The 19,849-nt window shown below is 44.0% G+C and overlaps 1 protein-coding gene across 1 annotated transcript; it reads left to right on the forward strand.

The window, feature by feature from the left end:
- Positions 1-5,621: 5,621 nt before the first annotated feature.
- On the forward strand, positions 5,622-18,688 carry lin28aa (lin-28 homolog Aa; the record flags this gene model as incomplete). Its single annotated transcript, XM_083661235.1, has 4 exons — positions 5,622-5,652; positions 6,206-6,381; positions 15,139-15,323; positions 18,466-18,688. The coding sequence occupies 4 exons, from the start codon at positions 5,622-5,624 to the stop codon at positions 18,686-18,688; spliced, it is 615 nt and encodes a 204-aa protein (XP_083517361.1).
- Between the last annotated feature and the right edge of the window lie 1,161 nt (positions 18,689-19,849).

The raw sequence follows: 19,849 nt of genomic DNA on the forward strand, positions 1-19,849 counted from the left end.
CGATCCCCGGAGCTATAGAGACAGTCGGCATGTCTGGGAACGCCCACAAAATGTTAAACGGCTAGTGCGCGAGTGGGGTAAAACCGCCCATATATCTCATGGGCTGACTCACCAAAATACGGTGCTGCGGCTCTAAACTACAGGTTTGGGGGTTCTAGAGCAGAACACAAGACGTCTGCTCAGATGTGCGTTTACTGCGGTGGTTAAATCCCCGATCGTGTCTGCCTGGGCTGGGCTATCAGCTAAATTCTAACTTTGCTGAATGGATAGAATGGGGGTTTTCACCCCACCCTGACCACGCCCCCAGCCAGGCTGAGCCAGCTCAGAGCCAGCTAACCCAGCGTCTATTGTGGGCGTTCCTAGAGCCTGTATGGGCGTTCCCAGACATGCGGACTGTCTCTATACAGGGAGGTTTTTGTCTTTTAACCATTTAAAGCTCACAACAAAAACCTGCATCAGCAACAAAATATAAATTGTATTGGTGCCAGTATACCTGCAGCCTGTTAAGAGTTTGTGAATCTCCAATTTTCATAGGTCCTACATTTAATTGAGAGAGAGAGAGAGAGAGAGAGAGAGAGAGATGGAAAGAGAGAGAGAGATATAGTGTGTGTGTGTGTGTGTGTGTGTGTGTGTGTGTGTGTGTGTGTGTGTGTGTGTGTGTGTGTGTGTGTGTGTGTGTGTGTGTGTGTGTGTGTGTGTGTGTGTGTGTGTGTGTGTGTGTGTGTGTGTGTGTGCTGTCGGAGGTTCCCGATAAGGGTTTGTGGATGCCAATGCTTTATCTACTGGATAGTCAATATTTTGGGGAGGTGTTCCTATCTTTAATTTTTTTTTTCATGCCAAAGATTACAAGTATAGAAGTTTGAGGTGGGAAATATTATTTTAGCAGCTTCTTATTAAGGCAGGGTGACACACTAAGTCAATGGTAGCAGACAAACTATATAGAATGATAATGTATAAAGACAATGAGATCTGCATTGCAGGTCTCACAGATTTATTTTTTATTTTTTTATGTAGCCTAGCTGCCGTCAGGGAGGACCCCGCATATCGGCAGTCACTGGCCTATATCGGTAGCAGCCACTGTTTTCTTTCCTCTTCAGTGATCATTGACACATTACAATCACAAACTCAAATGATATAAAATATTGTGTCTGTGGATACAAGATTTTAAGATAGATAGATAGATAGATAGATAGATAGATAGATAGATAGAGATAGATAGATAGATAGATAGATAGATAGATAGATAGATAGATAGATAGATAGATAGATAGATAGATAGATAGAGATAGATAGATAGATAGATAGATAGATAGATAGATAGATAGATAGATAGATATATAGATAGATAGATAGATAGATAGATAGATAGAGATAGATAGATAGATAGATAGATAGATAGATAGATAGATAGATAGATAGATAGATAGATAGATAGATAGATAGATAGATAGATACAGATAGATAGATGTCCACGCTTTCAACCTCTGTCCACAATCACGTTATTCTCAAAGACTAGTTGTCAGCTGTAAGACCAGTTTATTATTTTCACTTTTTATCTATTGCCGTTTGTGGTTGCCAGTAAAGGGTCTTCTGGTCTGACTGCTGAATTGGGATCGTTTTAATTGGTTCAAGTAGTCTGCTAACTTCAGTGATTAGTGTATTATCATTGTTATTATAAATAACAATAATAATAATAATTATTATTATTGTTGTTGTTGTTGTTGTTGTTGTTGTTGTTGTTGTTGTTATTATTATCTTGTTTTTACTCATAATTTCAAATTGGCAGACTGTTTCCAGGATCCAAACGCTTCAGCTTTGATTTCAATCCGTTTTTCTTTTCTGTTTAGTCATTAAATATCCACTGTCTGATGCCTATACTGGATGCTTGGCTTGCCCTGAGAGCCAAAAGAGTTACACTGACCCCTAGTGGTCATTTTATATAACACAGGTGTCTGTCTCAGTTGCTACCATTGACTGTGTATATTCACTACATTCACTTGCTGCGTCAATATCATAATGCCAAAGACCCAACAAAGTGAACTAGGAAATCAAAATGTTCTGAGTTGCCGAGATGTGATGTAGGGAAGATGGACGGAAGCAGTTGACCAAGGGTGGTAAAAGTATTTTGAGTTATTTTGTAACTAACGTTTCTATTTTCACTCATAAACGTTTAGGTGTCGTGCATTTTGTTCATAATTAGCAATAAATTAATGCAATCAATCAATCCATCAATTAGCATACATGCTTGATGCACATTTTTTCCTCTAAGTCGCTCTATGATTTCTTTCAAACAGCCACACACCTTTTTTAAGCTTTTGACCATTTTCTTGTTATTCTTGATAAAAAGCCAAACAAATTAGGCTATTTATGAGAGGAGCATCGTCACAGCACAAAGAAGCCACTCAATTCAGATATCACTGCTGTTGTCAGTTTGAAAATCCTCAACTCAACTGGAGCTGTTTTGACGTCAAGACAGGGGACGCCATCTTTTGTGAACCTGCAAGGTGCATTATACTGCATGACTTGAAAAGCCTATTGGTTTAGGCTACATCCAAGATATGGTCCATGAGAACCCCATTCGCTGGAAATGTTCTAGGTTATTTTATTTTCTGAAACTTGTCCACTCTGTTGAAAATCTGAGTTTAAGCTGCTGCTTAAAGGAATCCATTAAGATAGGCAACCTGCCTTTTAAGCTATTTGGGCCTTGATACCCGTTTTCACTTCCCGAAAGTGGCAACTGAGCAAGTTCGTTTCAGAAGAGTTAACCTATCAGATGGGCCTGTTTCCACGACAACAAGCTCTTTAAATATTTAAAATGTATTTTAATAACTCCTTCCGGAGTTCGCACAACATGAAGAGACTCGAGCAGATTCTTTCTTATGTGGAAATCCCAACGTTTGTGTAATAGTGTCAACAGACCTTCTTCAGGGGCCAGGGCATAGGCTAATGTAAAAATAACATTTCCCATTATCAAGATCAGAAAATATATTCTGCAATAAAGAATCATCTTTATTGCAGTTAGTTCTTTAGGACTAAACTAATCTATAAGTCCTGCAATTTACTTCTTTCTTTCTTTCTTTCTTTCTTTCTTTCTTTTTTTCTTCCTTTCTGTCTTTCCTTCTCTCTTTCTTTCCTTCTTTCTTAATTAATAAATCTGTAAAATAAATAGGGTTAACTAACTAACTAACTAACTAACTAACGAACTAAACAAACAAACAAACAAACAAATAAATAAATAAATAAATAAATAAATAAATAAATAAATAAATAAATAGCCTATACGATAAGGAACATAAACTAATTTAAATTAAACAATACAGACTAGCCTATAAATCCCTGTAAAGGATCAGAATGTTATGATGTTTTGCAGATACTTAAATGGTTCTCTCTCGTCCTTTTCTGATATGAACAGTTATGAATTCGATTCCAGTGTTGATCGTCACCAAAGAAAGCATAAAAACGCAGTCTCATGGTCCCAGGCGGTTCAGGCCCACAAGGGGTCGTCGTGGTATGTTGGGGTGAAATCGACAGGTCGGTTCTCAAAGCATCCATCACATGCGCGACAGAAGTGGGCTCTATCCCATTCAGAGAAAATCCACAGAATCATTCAAATTGTTTGATGTAGTGCCAATAAATTCAGATAATTCGTGCAGATGCTTCCTCACATAATGGTCGAATATAATTTCTGAATTAATCATAATAATATATAGAAATAATAACATATAGAAAACATAGCCTATATTTTCAGACTATTATGTGTAGGTGGTCTTGCTTGATCAAAACACGAATAAGTGGAGGAATAAAAGTTTTATAAGTTTTCTTTAGGATAATAAACTATCATTGTATGCTGTTTAGCTGTGGCTTGTTATTCATATTGTTATTATAGGCTATTATTGTTATTATGTTGTTGTTCGTGATGTTGTTATTATTATTATTATTATTATTATTATTATTATTACTATTATTATTAGTAGTAGTAGTAGTAGTAGTATTTAAAATGATTGTTGTTCTTGTATTTCGTTATAATAATCAGATGATTTCTGTTTTGTCCATTTCAGATGATCTGGCTTAGTATGATCAGTTCTCTTGTCTCTCTTTGCTTCATCCATCATTCCACAAGGACAAGAGTCAACAGTCAGCTTAACATAATGCGATCAATCAATATTGACCCATGAATTCGTTTGACCAGCTTGGCTTGTTTTCATGGTACACATTTTTGAATTGCTCTTTCTTGTACGAAAACAGTTTGTCGCCTTATAGTTTCGTCCAAATTCAGTCTTTGTTTTATTCTCTTTCTTACAATTAGCTGTTCCTATGTTGCATGAAAAAACCCTCCTCCCTGCATTTTTCAACTCAAGAGCAACTGGATTACTCTTTAGGCTACATAGGCATGTTAGGACAGCAGCAAACTAACTCACTGATCACAAAGAAATGAATGTTGTGCACCCACCAACAATCAACCTTAGACACAGGAAATGTGACATTTTATGCAATACAATGAACCCTATCTGAAGCTTGGTAAGGCTGATCTACAGTAATAACTCCAATAAAATATTACCAAAGCACAAATGACACAGCTGATCATGTCATCTTGTCCTGAACAGCTCCACTATTTTAACCCTTAACTGAATAGACTAAGCCAGGGGTGAGTTTTTGAAATATCAGAGCAAAACTAATAAGAGTCCTCAACTCAAATATAACTAATCCTAAGGATTTTTAGAATATGTGCAAATGTCACAGCAAAACAAAACAAAAGTCCATATAGGCCTGCATGAATATTTTAGTAGTGGAGATGGAAAACAAAATGCATAAAGGTCACTGATGAGTAATGAAAGAAATGTCCTGTACTGGTAGAGTGATATCAGGAGATAATGCCACAAATGACAACAACAACAACAACAACAACAACAACAATAAACAATAAACAGTGCCACTGTTGAGCCCCTATATAAATATTATAGGGATTTTTCGTTCGGTGTGATTGGTTGCTTGCCACATTTGGGGCCCTTCCGTCATACAATGTTCAATAAATCCTTAGGGACTATAATTGTGAATCACGTGGACATGACCGAGAGTGTGTGGGGGGTTTGTTGCTGAGGATGAGAAATGGTCATTTGTATTGAGAGCAACAGAGCTGACCACTGGCTGGAGACGGAGAGAGAGAGAGAGAGAGAGGGGAAAAGATACGTCTCCCAACGCTTTGGGTCAAGACACACAACGGTCTGACTGGGGATAAACTCCAGAAATGGCAGAAGGTACGTTTGACTTGAAGCTCTCTGTTTTTTAGGGGCTATCTCTGGAAGAGTGGAGGTGGTTTCTGGAGAAGGGGGCTGGGTTTCCTTGCATTGTCTTTGGGATTTTCGGAGGGATTCTTCAACCAAATTGTGCCCGGCAGGGTGACCCCCCCCCCCCCCCTCCCCTCATTGTTTAGGGGGAATAGTTGCCAGCCCCCTTTTGTTTACCTCCCTCTCCCGCTTTCCCTCTCGCTGCGCAGTTTCTTCTTTTCACAGCATTTTGCATGGAAGTGGCAATCTGCGAGGATTACCCAGTTTGAGGGCTAAAAGGAGGATAGGCCTACTGTAGTTTGGGTGCTTATTTGGACTCAAGGCAGAACCGAAGACATGGGCTCTGTTTCGAACCAGGAATTTCCAGGTCGAGTAACAAAATGAATTATGCAATTTTCTTTGGGAATTTGAAAAAAAAAGTTAGGGAAGTTGTTTGGGGGGGGGGCTTTGTAATGTAGGCTAATAGGTTCGAATGTATCATTTTCACGCATTGTTTACGCATGGAGCATTCAATCAATATCCTATCAATAAATTAACGCACTTAGAATCGTTGATTTCTTATAGTCTCAAAACTACTTTAATTTGTATGCGGATGGAATGTTTGACATAGGCTATTTATTAAAGATTGTAGGCCTTAAATGCAGACGCTGTTTTTTTCTTTTCTGAAATTTTGTCACAAATGTCGACGAGATAATTTTACTGCATCGAATTTGCATTGCGGTCACATCAAGTGATAAATGAAACGGAAAAAAGCGCTTGTTCTCCAAACCAGATCGACTTCAAACGTTAAACAAGCTATGTCGCGTCTTTCGGGTTTGTGCGCACTTTGTAGGCCTGAAGAGCCATGATGCGCGCCTTTCACCTCGACGTGGGAGTTATTATAGGCTTCGATCTTTAATTGAATATGTTTGAAATTGCAGGAGTGTGCAAGACGGAGGAGGACTCGGGGCCGAGCGCCGAGGAGGACTGTGCGCAGCCTGTGCACGGGCTCGGCGTGTGCAAGTGGTTCAACGTCCGCATGGGCTTCGGCTTCCTGTCCATGACCAGCCGGGAGGGAGTCACGCTGGAGGAGCCGGTGGATGTGTTCGTCCATCAGGTAGGGACGGGTGGATTATAGGCTATCTGGTGGGGAGAAACTGTGCAGCAAAACTTCACTTGTCTCGGGTCAGTTAAATTATCCCACTTTGGCCTAATTATTATGATGGAAAAAAGGGCAACAATTTGAGAGCAAAGTGAAATCTTCTCATCCAGTCGCCGGATTTTTCACTTGTTTGAGGAAAACAAAGATTTAAGGAGTTGGTTGGATGGTTGGATGGTTTTTGCAGTAGCCTATAGTGGGTGTTGCTCCTCTGGGGAACACGTGTTGCAGGCAGACGAGACCAGCAGCTTCCCTCGTGGTCATCTAGATTCTAGAGCAGTGATCCTTCTTCTCAACCTTTGTCCATATCAAGCACCCATCATTTGATTATCCAAATCTGAGATTTTTTTTTTTACATCTGGTTTCCTGAATCCATGACTAATACTATCTGTATTGTAGGCAGTAAAGTTATTAAAATAGCAATTCTTCTATATTTTGTAATGGTGTTAACTTATTGGAAATCAGATAATGGTTTAAAAAAAGTAGAACAATTCATCAATTTGCTGGGGACCCCCTGGAACTACTCCTCCAAGGAGCCCTGGTGGTCCGCAGACCCCATGTTGAGAATGACTGCTCTAGAGCAGTTCCCCAGCTAAAAGAGCAATTTATTTCCACTATAGTTCCATAAGTAGCACAAGGGGTTAGGGTTAGATCTTATAGCAGCATCAGAGTAATGTATGGTGTTTGAAGGAAGTCTTTTTAAGGGAAAACCACATTCAATTCATTATCTTCTCAAACTAACGTTTTTTTGGCCTATGTTTGCTGTCTGTATGCACTATGATGACTGAAAGTTATAGTTTCTACTTCATCGCCTGATATGGAATCTTTTAGGCTATGTATTAGTTTAACCCAATTTCCACTGACTTGATGTGGAGTTGTGGACCTGTTCATTGTATGCATGTTTCTCCAGATAGTCTGGTAGGCCTGATCAGTGTTGCCAGATAGCTACACAGCTAATGGTTTCCATACTGTTCAAAACGCACTAGCGCCTCCTCTGGTCGGCCCAGAGGGCGCCTGTTCGCGGTGGAAGGGAACTGGTGGGAATAGCGTGATCCTCCCAGGTGCTACGTCCTGCCAGAGAAGCTCCCCACTGTCACGTGAAAAGAAGCGGCTGGCAACTGCGCATGTGTTGGAGGAAGCATGGTGCTAGTCTACAGCAGTGGTTCTCAAATGGCAGGGGTCCGTGGCACTTTGCAAAGGGGTCCACGAAAAGTTTTCAGGCAAAAAAATATATATATACAGTATATATATATTTTTTAAGCTTCATAGTTCAACGAAAATATTTTATGCTTTAAATCTAAAATGGTTCATGGATTACATTCTAATCTAACAAACCTATCAATTTAAAAGTGTAGCACGTTACCGTGGAAACAATTAAGCTTAGCCCCAAAATCACAAATCAGAATGAGGGGGTCCCCGGTGTATTTTCTATCTTGTAATGTAAGGGGTCCTTGGCTGAAAAACATTTGAGAACCTCTGGTCTGCGGCTCTCCCCAGATCGGCAGAGGGTGGAGCAGCGACTGGGGGAGCAGGGGGGGAAATTAAGAAAAATCCAACACACAAACAAAAACGCCAAAATGCACACAAAACTGCAGGCCTATGGAAACAATGGAACCCAAAACAGCCCAATCGGCGGAAAACCGTCCTATCTGGCAACACTGGGCCTACTATCTTGTCTTCAAGTGAACCAAAACACTCCTTGCTGTCTATAATTAAGGTGTTTACATTTCTTTCTCTGATACTGACCTGCAGATGTAGATGGAAAACTACCCGGTTCATCCAGGTTTGGCCAAAGCCTTCATTCACCTTTGCTAATGGGGGAGGGGGACGGGCTCTTGTGTGACTGAGCCCCTGCGCTGCACTGCTGTCTGATAAGATAAAGACTTTGCATCTGAATGAGAGGAGTCCCGACTAGCTGCTCTTTCACCTCAGGTTCCTGTCATAAAGTGATTAAAGGCACTTTGCTGTGTGTGTGTGTGTGCGTGCGTGTGTGTGTGTTTAGTGTTTACTGGGTTTAACTTGCTTAAATGTCCTTCCCCTCACCATGCCACCACCCTTCCAAGACCCCCCGCTGTGGAGGCATTTGCCCCCCCCCCCCCCCCCAACTACATCCTTTTCAGAGATGTAGGTCTTTATATGCATCCCCAAAATGGTAGGTCTCTGTTTTAAGTTACATTTCCGTTAATCTGCTCTCATTTAAGGCTGGTGTTTATGATGATGCATAATAGTGTAGGAACATTATTTTAATTTTGTATTGAGCGGTTGAGATTTGTATTCAATTATGTTTTGACACGGGAAGTCGGTTTGTGACGACTCGTATTGCAAACCTAAACCCGAGTTGAATAGGGGAGATCAACTTTAGTTTGGTGCCCCGTTTAGTTTCAAAGCTGTGAAGCCGTCTGCATTGATTAGACATATAGGGGATTGTTATTACCTGGCATCCGTGTTGACATATACAGCTGATGGTTTTCCAGGGCCAAAGACTGTTCAAAAACCACCAAAATGCACACAAAACCGGCCAAGCAACTGCAGGTCTATGGGAAAAAAGCGACTCTGTGTCCACCTTTCCAAGCCCCTCCCCCCCCCCCCCCCCCCCGCACAATGCAACCCAAAACAGCCCAAAACAGCCCAATTGGCGGAACACTGGGAACACTGGCTGGCAAAATGACCTGTAAGTCCTGGCATTAAAGGGATACACCACTTTTTTGGAAGTTTAGCTCATTTGCCACATCCCCCCCACATAACCAAGATACACCATGCCTTACCGGCACTGTCCGCTCAGTTTACAGTGAGCTACAGTCGTGAAGTTAGTAATTATCGCCATAGAATGGAGGCTAATGGTACAGCTGTTAAAAATCCAAATACTTCCAACTACTAAAAAATGCCAAAGCACACATCTCACTGCGCCAAAATACATGTTGTGCTTCGGGTACTCACCACACGATGAAATATTAATCCAAAATGCACATAATTGGTCTTTTTGGAAGGAAAAGAGGTATCCGGCACTACTTTCCAAACATGGCCGCCGACCTCTTTTCCTTCTAAAAAGACAGATTATGTGCATTTTGGATTAACATTTCATCGTGTGGTGAGTACCCGAAGCACAACATGTATTTTGGTGTCATGAGATGTGTGTTTTGGCAGATTTTTAACAGCTGTACCATTAGACTCCATTCTATGGCGATACTTACTAACTTCACAGCTGTAGCTCACTGTAAACTGAGCGGACAGTGCCGGTAAGACATGGTGTATCTTGGTTATGTGGGGGGGGGTGTGGCAAATGAGCTAAACTTCCAAAAAAAGTGGTGTATCCCTTTAACTGATATGCTGATTGAAGTAGATCCAAAACCCACCATATACTAGTTCATAGGAAGCTTGAGTTGAGGGAGCAAATCCGTGGTGACGCTGATCTAGCTTCCAAACCCTCACGCGCTAGACCTCACACACGTGAACACCGTGTCCACGGCTTTGACTTAAGCCGTGTCCTCCTCACACTGCGAGGAGCGCTCTCGTCATATCTGCAAAGAGAAGCGTATCCGATGATTTCCTCCCCTCTCCATCACCAGAGAAGATAGAAGCACACGCGTGTCAATGATGGATGTATGGGGGGGGGGGGGGGGGCTATGGCAACAGCAAGGCCCTGGGTCCTAAAATTAGTGGCCGCGTGTCAGGGAACATTAACTCCCGGGGTCCTCTGGCCTTTGTGCAGGTGGACAATAGGGCCATGCATCCCAATGAAGCTCTCCCTCTCGGCCGTGACCGAGCCCCTCTTTGTCTCAGCAGCAGTCCTCCCATTGTCCTTCACAAGCTCTGATGTCTTTCTCTACCTCCCTCGGCTTCCAGAACCCATTGTGGGGCAGAGCTTACAGTAGACCCCCGGTGTCGCCTCCTCCCCGTAGCTTCCATCAGGTTCTTCAGGTTAAAGAACATACCTCAATCATACCTGTCCCACCAGTAAATGGCTTTGCTTTGTGATTTGGTGCATGTGGCTGCTGGGGATGGACCTTCATGGGGGTGGGGAAGGTCACACATGTGAGAGGAAGTGTGTTAATGGTCAGCGGGCAGAAGAAGCACAATGGGGCCCGGTGCTCGGCAAAGGTCCATGCTGCCACCCAAATGTTTCCCCCGTCACCGATGACTTTGCAGCAGATGCTCATCTGCTGTTGACAATGAACGTCAGAGGAGAAGAGGGACGTTAGAGAAGATGGCACTTTCATTTTCGTGGCGCAGGCATTGCTGCTGTTGCTACTTAACCGAATGCCAGTGTTTTGAACGGTTGCATTATGGATTTTGGAGACTTAACCAAGTGTCTTTATTGGTTGATGAATCTGAAAAGGAGTTAGAGAGTCATTTGAGTAATAGGCCGCAATACTCCAGAGATGCTTAGAAAAACATAAAATTTCACCCCCTATAATTTATTGTAATGACCATTTACTTTCTTGTGAGCTTGATTTGACTTCTGGTGGTTTTGGGAAAGTTCTGAATGGGAACCATCGGCTGCACTAGATAGACAGATGTGAATTCACTCAATCATGAAAGAACGGCAAACAAACAGGATTTACAAGTATTCAAAATCAATGATCTTTCTGTCAATCTCAACTTGCTTGCTATAGTTGTGGGAGTTTTCAGAGAGACGATTCCCCATGTTACAGAGTTGGTCTCTCTCCTTTTTATGGCTTAATGCACACCATACCTTCTCCTTCCACTCTGGTTTCCTCTCTGAGATGGTTCCTCTTCTGGAGAGGGCTCATGATTCTCTTGTAGGAAGTAGGAACGTTTGCCAGGGTCACATCAGGTGAACATAGTGGGAACGGGAGAGGCTAGAGTTCTTTGTCCATTATTGTCCCACCTTACCAATTAATGCCACTCCAAAATGCTTTAATTGATTTGCGAATGAGGAAATTGGGCCGGCCCCTGCCTGCGTTGATGCCATTCATCCAAGACGCTGTGAAATGAAATCGGCGTGTTTTTTTAACAGGTTTCTTCTCGATCACAAAGAAGATGTCACCTATTCAGGCACTGATATCAAAGGGAGATATCAATCATTTGGACCCAAGAGAACTTGCCCCCTAACTTTTATCTTGCATGCCTCTCTGCCAAACAACTATCCGAGGAATGTCCCCCCGACCCCCGACCCCCCCACCCAGCGTTACAAGCCCCCCCTTCCCTCCTCACCCCACCCCACCCCACCCCCAGCACTATTCCCTGCATCCTGCAGTTTTTTAGTGGTCAGTGTGTTAGTGGAGCTTTGTGATGTGGGTGGGAACAGGGGCTGGGGGTGGGGGCAAGCAGTGCGGAATGCTGTTCCTCCAGGAGGGGGGGGATGGGTTGAAGGTTGTCCTCCTCATCAGGTTTTTTACCACGGAGGAAAGACACACCAGCATTTAGGCAACAGCACCTTCACGCAGGGCGGTGGACAGAGTGTGAACAACAGCGCTTGTTTATTTATCGGGTGTGAGAGTGTGAGACGTAATGATGACCGTAATGATAATAGCACATAGCCTGATAAGTCCTATCGGCTCCGATGCTAATCACACACACAGTGACGATTGAGTGGGGTTTGCTCTCAAGAGGGCAAAGTCTCCACATGCTCATTTTGGCGTTGGTCACTGATGGTATGAGATGTTTTTGGATGATCAAAGTGATCAAGTTGCTATCGTTTCTATGTCGCACACTAAGATGCAGCAACTGTGTTATCTCGGTTTGAGATGTGGAAAAGGTTTAAGCACTCATTAGTTCCTTGGTGATGTTGTGTCCAAGTCTTTAGCCACTTCTTAACTAGCCTAGGTAAACCCAGCCACCACGTGACCTGCTCTCAGACCTGTTCTCAGTCACTATACGATAGTGACTGGGAACTGAAGCCACTTCTTAACATGCAGTGGAATCCGTATTATAACCTGCACCTAGCCGGTTGGCCTGCATGTTAAACAACAATTAGCCGGCCTATGCGCACTCCCGCGACTCCGTATCTTATCTACCTCGACCGCTGGTATAAGATCCGCTTCCACGCAATCGCAGCTCATGTTAAACAGCTGGCAGGTTATTATCCGCATATCCGTAGTGGGCAGGTGTGGCTCTTCCTGACTCACTTCACGTTCGCTAGTTTATTAATTAATGAATCGTTCGGGCAATCGCTTATATCAACGAGGAAACTCACGGTTTCCTCAAGTGTTGCAAAAACGTCTTGAATTGTTAAGTGGGGGCTAGAATGACCGTGCTTTCCGAGGTGAGGGCTGGCTTGACTGCAGAGAGGCAGCGGGGAAGTAGAAGTGGAGCAGAAACGCGCTCTCCTGAGAATACGAGGCAGCAGGATGACTGAAGCAAATGTAATGAAACAACTATCACAAAGAGCAGCCGAGATTCTGACACTTTTTGCGCAATGCGTGCCGCTCTATCTGCCTGTTTGTCTCTCTGCCAGTGCCCGCATGTCTGTTTAGTGTGCGTGTGTGTGTGGCATGTCATTTTTAACGCTGTTCATAACGAGCAGAGCGTGTTTAGGCTATCGTACCGTACGGCTCCGTCCCCAAATTAATTTTCATCGTCCCTGACGCTACTGCGCCCACACTGCGGAGTGGATAGGAGCTGACTGACTCTGACTGATAGGCTATCAAACTTTTGTGGGGAGAAATAGGCTACATTTTAACTAGTCAGATATGACTTGACTGTCATAAAATAAATCACCCACAGTGATTGACGACAGTCCGACCACTATTTTGACTGCGCGCTTTATGTTGCTTAACAAAGGCATTTTTGGCACATTGCCACCCCTCGTTGTCAATGGACTCCGTTAAAACATGTTTTTTGAAGTCTCCAGATTTGTCGCTAACGTGATGGCAGGCAGTGTTGTGTGACTGTGCATCCACACTGTGGAGAGGATAGGAGCTGACTGACTGATAGGCTATCAAACTTTTGTGGGGAGAAATACATTTAAAACTAGTCAGATATGAGCTGATTTGTTTTTGTTTGGTTACAAATTCGCTAAAGCTGTTTCCTATCACATTTCTTGTTTTTGATAGATGCTACCGCGCCCCCCCCCCGCCGCCCACTGGCAGAAAAAACGGCTCATATCCAGTTGTTTCTTAACAAAGACCCCTCATGTTTAGAAAGGCAAAACCTGAAAATATCCTGCTCTGTCTAGCAGGACATGATCCAGATAACATGTTTAAAAGGCACTCACGTGACCTGCTCTCTCAGTTCCCAGTCACTATCGTATAGTGACTGAGAACAGGTCTGAGAGCAGGTCACGTGGGGGATGGGTTTACCCAGGCTACTTCTTAACATGCAGTGGAATCCGTATTATTATTAGCCGGTTGGCCTGCATGTTAAACAACAATTAGCCGGCCTACACGCACTCCCGCGAGTCCGTATCATATTCATCTCGGTCGCCGGTATAGGATCCGCATTATAGCGAAAGCGGCTGCTGTTTACCTCTGGCAGCTCATGATCCAGATCATCTAGCTGTGAGTGGGCGCATGGTGGCACTTTACAAACCATTAATGTCCCATCATTATTTTCATGAATGGACGTAGCGTTAGTTACGTGGCTGGATTATTTGGAAGAGAGCCAAATTACGTGAGTAAACAACTAAAAGTTGAATCCCCCATCTGCCAGTTTAAAAATGCAACAAGAGAGATGATAGCCTACTAGAGTTGCGCGATCTTGACCTCAGTCAGATCGTCAATCGCCACCCTTGACATCGCCAATACATGATGTCATCGCGCAAGCACATGGCTATATATTATATGGATGTTGACGTCCATATTAATTAGCTTCAGCTGCGCTCTTGCTGTAGGCTACTTTGCTAACTTAGCATCGATGCTAGCGGGACTTACCCAGCTATCGTCATTGCCTGCTTTTACTGCTGCTTGCTGGTAATAATCCCATCATTCCCATGTCAGAAAAAGTCTCCAGATTTGTCGCTAACGTTAGTCTCTTCTGAAGTTTTCTCGAGTTGGATGCAGCCAAGTCTATTGTGTGAGGCAGCCATTTGAGGCAGGCAGTGTTGTGTGACTGTTCGTCCACACTGCGGAGAGGAGAGGAGAGGAGCTGACTGACTGACAGCCTATATCGAGACATAGGCCTAGCCTAACTTTTGTGGGGAGAAATCAATTTAAAACTAGTCAGATATGACTTGAATGCCACTTGTAAAATAAATCACCCACAGTGATTGACGACGGTGCGACCACTATTTTGACTGCGCTCATTTTTGCCACAATGCCACCCCTCGTTATTGCCTGAATGGTTGGAATGGACCCTGTTAAAACGGCATGTTTTTGAATGGAGTTTGGTTAAAGATTCGCTAAAGCTGTTTCCTATCACATTTCTTGTTATCGATACATGCTACCGCACCCGCAAATGTCATGATTATTAGGGTTGGTTATTATGATGATTCCAAACTAAGGAATCATAACTCTAAAGGAATGAAAAAGGAATTGAAATCCTAACTTCGTTTCTGCTTTATTTACAGAACACACTTGAAATTCGAGTTCTCACTCGAACATATTGGCAGACACGGACCGCTACATAAAGTTAATTTAACATTTGATCACGGGTTGATCATTAAACTGCTAATCGTTTCATCCCTAACCTATCACACGCGAGTAACAGAGGTTTCCAATGCTCCAGTCACCACAAACCTGGAGTTCCCCAGATGGCATGGCGGCACATGACCTTTGACCTTTTGATACTGACTCCACTTCCCCCTGTGCCTTTCAGAGCAAACTGCACATGGAAGGCTTCCGCAGCCTGAAGGAAGGCGAGGCGGTCGAGTTCACCTTCAAGAAGTCCTCAAAGGGCCTGGAGTCCCAGAGGGTTACAGGACCAGGGGGCATCCACTGTGTGGGCAGCGAGAGGCGACCCAAAGGCAAGAACGTCCAGAAGCGGCGTTCCAAAGGAGATAGGTAAGCAGCGCCAGCGTTCTAAGGTCCAATGTGGGGAAAGTACACGTTGAGAACATTCAAACAGTGAAGACATTTTTAGGGTTCCTTCTCGATGGCAAATGAACAGGACTAATTAGTTGGGAGGCAACCATTGTGGAACATCTCATTCATCTCAAGTACATTTTGATCATGAGTATTGTGCATTATTCTGTAGAGCTGCTTTCTAACGGCGTGCATCATTAGTTTGCATCCCTGCTGCTTTGGATGCATAACCTATCAATACCAGAAGGTATGTTTCAGATAATGATGCCTAAGAACTCCCAAATTGAACAACCAGAAATGACTACTGGGCTAACTGTTCCTCAATGTTTTTTCTTTCTTTGCCAGCATTAGAAATGTCATAACAACTCATTTCAGCACATTTATTGATAAGGTTTTGGACTTATGTTTTTAGATATCAAATAGAATGTCTTGTATTATAGAACTGGAAAGCACAACTACATTTACCTTTACACAGATACATATATACACCTGCATGTTAGCAACCCTTAAATAGTCGAAACAAGGTAGGTCTCTCCAATCTGCAAACCGCTCAGTGTAGTGACCAGTTTGGATCAGATGTACGACGGTGTTTTAGTTAGTCCCTATTTTACTTCCTCGGCCTCGACCCCAACCCCCACTCTGGTCCTAGCTCGGGTCACACCAGCAGGCTTGACGTGTGACCTGGATCAATAACTGTTTAAATCTGTAGGCCCCCAGTGGATTCACACCCACTGACTCTCTTCTCTCTCTCTCTCCTCTCTCTCTCTCTCTCCCTCTCCCTCTCTCTCTCCCTCTCCCTCTCTCTCTCTCTCTCTCCCCCTCTCTCTCTCTCCCTCCCCTTCCACCAATATGATTTGTAGCACCAAAACCACCATCAGCAAACTAGCAACTAGGAATATCTAGATTCAGATAAGCTAAGCATGAATCAATATGGTTCAAATGTAAAGCCAGTAAAACAAACTTAGACTACTGCCGGATAAAAACCTTACAACTGCAAATGTGGTGATTTTCCATGTTTTTACTTGAAACGGCATGTCGTACATACTTGGTCCTTCATAGGTAGAGCAAGTTCCCACGATTCCAGTGTCCATGATAGCTATTCAAAACATTTCCAAATGTATGATAATCAATCAGAAAGTACAGCTCTTTTAAAGATTTTGTGGGTGGATTTTGGATAGGACCGTTGGGATGGGGATGGAGAGGGGGGGGGATGACAGGACCACGGGTCGGATTCGAACCCGGATCGGGCCGTGCGAAGGATTGGGCCTTTGTGGTATGGGTTCTACCTGGGACGCCCCTAAAAGAATAGCTCTTTTCATTCCTGAAATGTTGTCGAAGATCCCAGGTTTTCATCTGATCATTTGGATTTGTTCTTTGAATATCAATATAGCGCAGGGTTAGAGGTGTATCAACTTCACCCCCTGTCAGTTGTGATTAGAGCCAGAGAGTAGTCAGTGTGAGAACAGAGATCATTACCGCCTCAAAAGAGTCCTGGGAGGCCCGACGTGGCTCAATAACTCTCCCCACAGCACACTGATCCTTCAGCTAGATAGCATTCCCCTCTAGCATATTTCATTAGGCAACGGTGTGTCATGTTTTGGACCATTTTGGACCATTTTCTTTATGATCTACAAGATATATTGATATTTTCTATATCTGTAAAGTTATGACCAATGATCATATTCAATTTTCAGAACGGGAAAGCAAGGCTGTTGTTGGCCTTTTCATGTTTGTGTTGGTGTTTTTTTTTGCTCGCGGTGCCGGTCTTTACCTGACTACAGTTTAGCCACCAAAACGAACCACTGGTTTCTCATTCCACGTTTCATAGACCACCTTAGTGAGTGTGTATATATATGACTCAGGGAGGGAGAAAAAAAAAAAGCTCCTGTCCATTTAATTGATAACAGATGCAAGAGCCCGGGCAGGGGGGGTGAAAGGTCACCGTCGTCATGGCAACAGTGTATGAGTAAATGCAAGAGGGTCGGGGGCTGGGGGCGGGGATTGGGGTTTAGAGAACCGAGTAAGGGGGGGTGGGGGTGGGGGTGGTATGGGGTCAGGGTTCAGGGGTCATTACTGCAGCTTTTTTAGACAAAGGAGCACTTCCCCTCGCCTGCACTCGCTTGCCTGATCGATGCCGATGTAGGGATCTTCTGTGATGGTATAGACCTTGACGCCACCTCGACGGCCCGCTGGTACAAAAGACACGCTGACCCCGCGGCAGCCGTCCTGTCCGAACCTCATCTGTCGCAGGGGACCTGCAGTATAGGCACTGACTGACCAGCCCCTCACGCCCACCACCCCATCTGTCTTCCAAGCCCCGCACGCGTGGCCATTCTATAGCCCCCATGTTTGAACAGAGGTGGTTCCATGGAACCCCTGATGGCTACACACTGACCCCCTCACCGTGTCCACTTCTTCAGTTCAATGCAGATGAAATTGATCTCTCACGTCGGTACAATAGAGTGTAACGGGAGGCCTCATTTCAGAATAGCCCAATTTGACCAAATAGGGGAAATCTGTTTATGATGAGATGATAAGGAACATGATAACCATGCCAGGTCCCTTGCAAAAGAGGTGCACTGCCAAAGTAATAAGAATAATGCAAAGTTAATTCTTTTAATTCTGCAGTACTCACTACATTATCCAAATGACTATAACCCATTCCAGAAGCACCTGCTTTTCTACAAGGTTGCTAAGTAAGAAGGTCTCACGATTCCTGTTTCCTGGCGTGGTTTTAAGCATTGAAGAAGTAGCAAAAATCGGTAGACTCCCGCACAATGTCTTCACTTATCAAGGTTTTATATTTCAACACGAGATTCTTACTTGACCATATCATTCTCGTCTGATGCACTTGACCCATACATGGGTTACAGTTGTGCAGTTGTGCTTCTTTTTTTTTAGCAACATCTAAGAATCTTGGTGTGTGGTATTATGATGTTTCAATCGAGTTGCCCTGTTCAGAGAGCAGTTTAGGTGACCTGGAATGCCCTTGCGAGATTGATGACGTACGGCAAACTCAAATCACTCCAAATGAAATATCGCCATCTAGTGGCCAACAGGTACAAGTAAAGGACATATTCCAGCTGTGTCCTCCTGACTGAATGTTCCCTCCTCTTTGTAGGTGCTATAACTGCGGAGGCCTGGACCACCATGCCAAAGAGTGCAAGCTACCGCCCCAGCCCAAGAAGTGCCATTTCTGCCAGAGCATCGACCACATGGTCGCCAACTGCCCAATCAAAGCACAGCAGTCCTCGCCAGGTTCTCAGGGAAAACCCTCCTCCTCGAAAGGGGACGAGGAGGAGGAGCACAGCCCGTCGGCACCGCCCCCGGAGACCTCTGATTGAACAAGGAAATGTGGGGGAAGCACAGAGGCCAATCAAACTGCTTTACCGGAGAGAAGGGACACCCCGAGATCCCTCCCACCTGCTGAAGCTGCTTTTGGAACTACCTCAGGTTGAAACAAATATATATTGCTCATGAAGAATGTTGCTGAAGTTGTTGTTTTTCATTTGGTGTAACACTCAGGAATACTGCTGTACTATTGCACTCAGGAAGCCTTCTCAATGTTTTAATCACTGCTGTTCATTCAGGTTTTTGAGATTGTAGTGAATTATGCCATATAAGCGGCTGTGTACACAGACAGGACGTGTGTATTTGAGAAGCCAGCGCCTTTCTGCAATTCATTCTCTATGGTAAGGACGCACTTAGGTGTGCTACCCTTTCAAGGACCGCGCCTGAGCGTTTAAGCGCTCTTGGCGGCTGGTGTTTTTGGGCGGAGCGCACTCTGGGCGTCTCAAGCTGAAAAAAGTTGAACATTTGGAGGAATGTTCGGCGGGGCCAAATCAAATATTATGCTCTGTGCGCTGCGATCTGCGATCTGTGCACGTTGGAAGCGCGCTCTCGACATGATTTCCAAAGCCTTCTGATCTGAAATACACACGTCCTACGGACACAGCCGCAAACCGATTATTTCCATGATTTTTTTTTTTGTAGGATGTGCGTTTTTTCTTTTATGTGATACTGTGCCTCTCTTGTGGGCATTCAAACCTCTTCTGCTTTTGTATAGTCGTCGCTGTGATAAGTATAGAGACAGTACGCATGTCTGGGAACGCCCACAAAATGTTAAACGGCTGGCGCGCGAGTGGGGTAAAACCGCCCATATATCTCATAGGCTGACTCATCAAAAGACGGTGCTGCGGCTCTAAACTACATGTTTGGGGGTTCTAGAGCAGAACACAAGACGTCTGCTCAGATGTGCGTTTACTGCGGTGGTTAAATCCCCGATCGTGTCTGCCTGGGCTGGGCTATCAGCTAAATTCTAACTTTGCTGAATGGATAGAACGGGGGTTTTTACCCCACCCTGACCACGCCCCCAGCCAGGCTGAGCCAGCTAACCAGTGTCTATTGTGGGCGTTCCTAGAGCCTGTATGGGCGTTCCCAGACATGCGGACTGTCTCTATAGAGCTACGCTTTTGCTGCCTTACCCTATTGTCTTTCTTCCTGAT

The sequence above is a fragment of the Poromitra crassiceps genome (assembly GCF_964638095.1).
Source record: "Poromitra crassiceps genome assembly, chromosome: 26".
NCBI classification, from domain to species: domain Eukaryota; kingdom Metazoa; phylum Chordata; class Actinopteri; order Beryciformes; family Melamphaidae; genus Poromitra; species Poromitra crassiceps.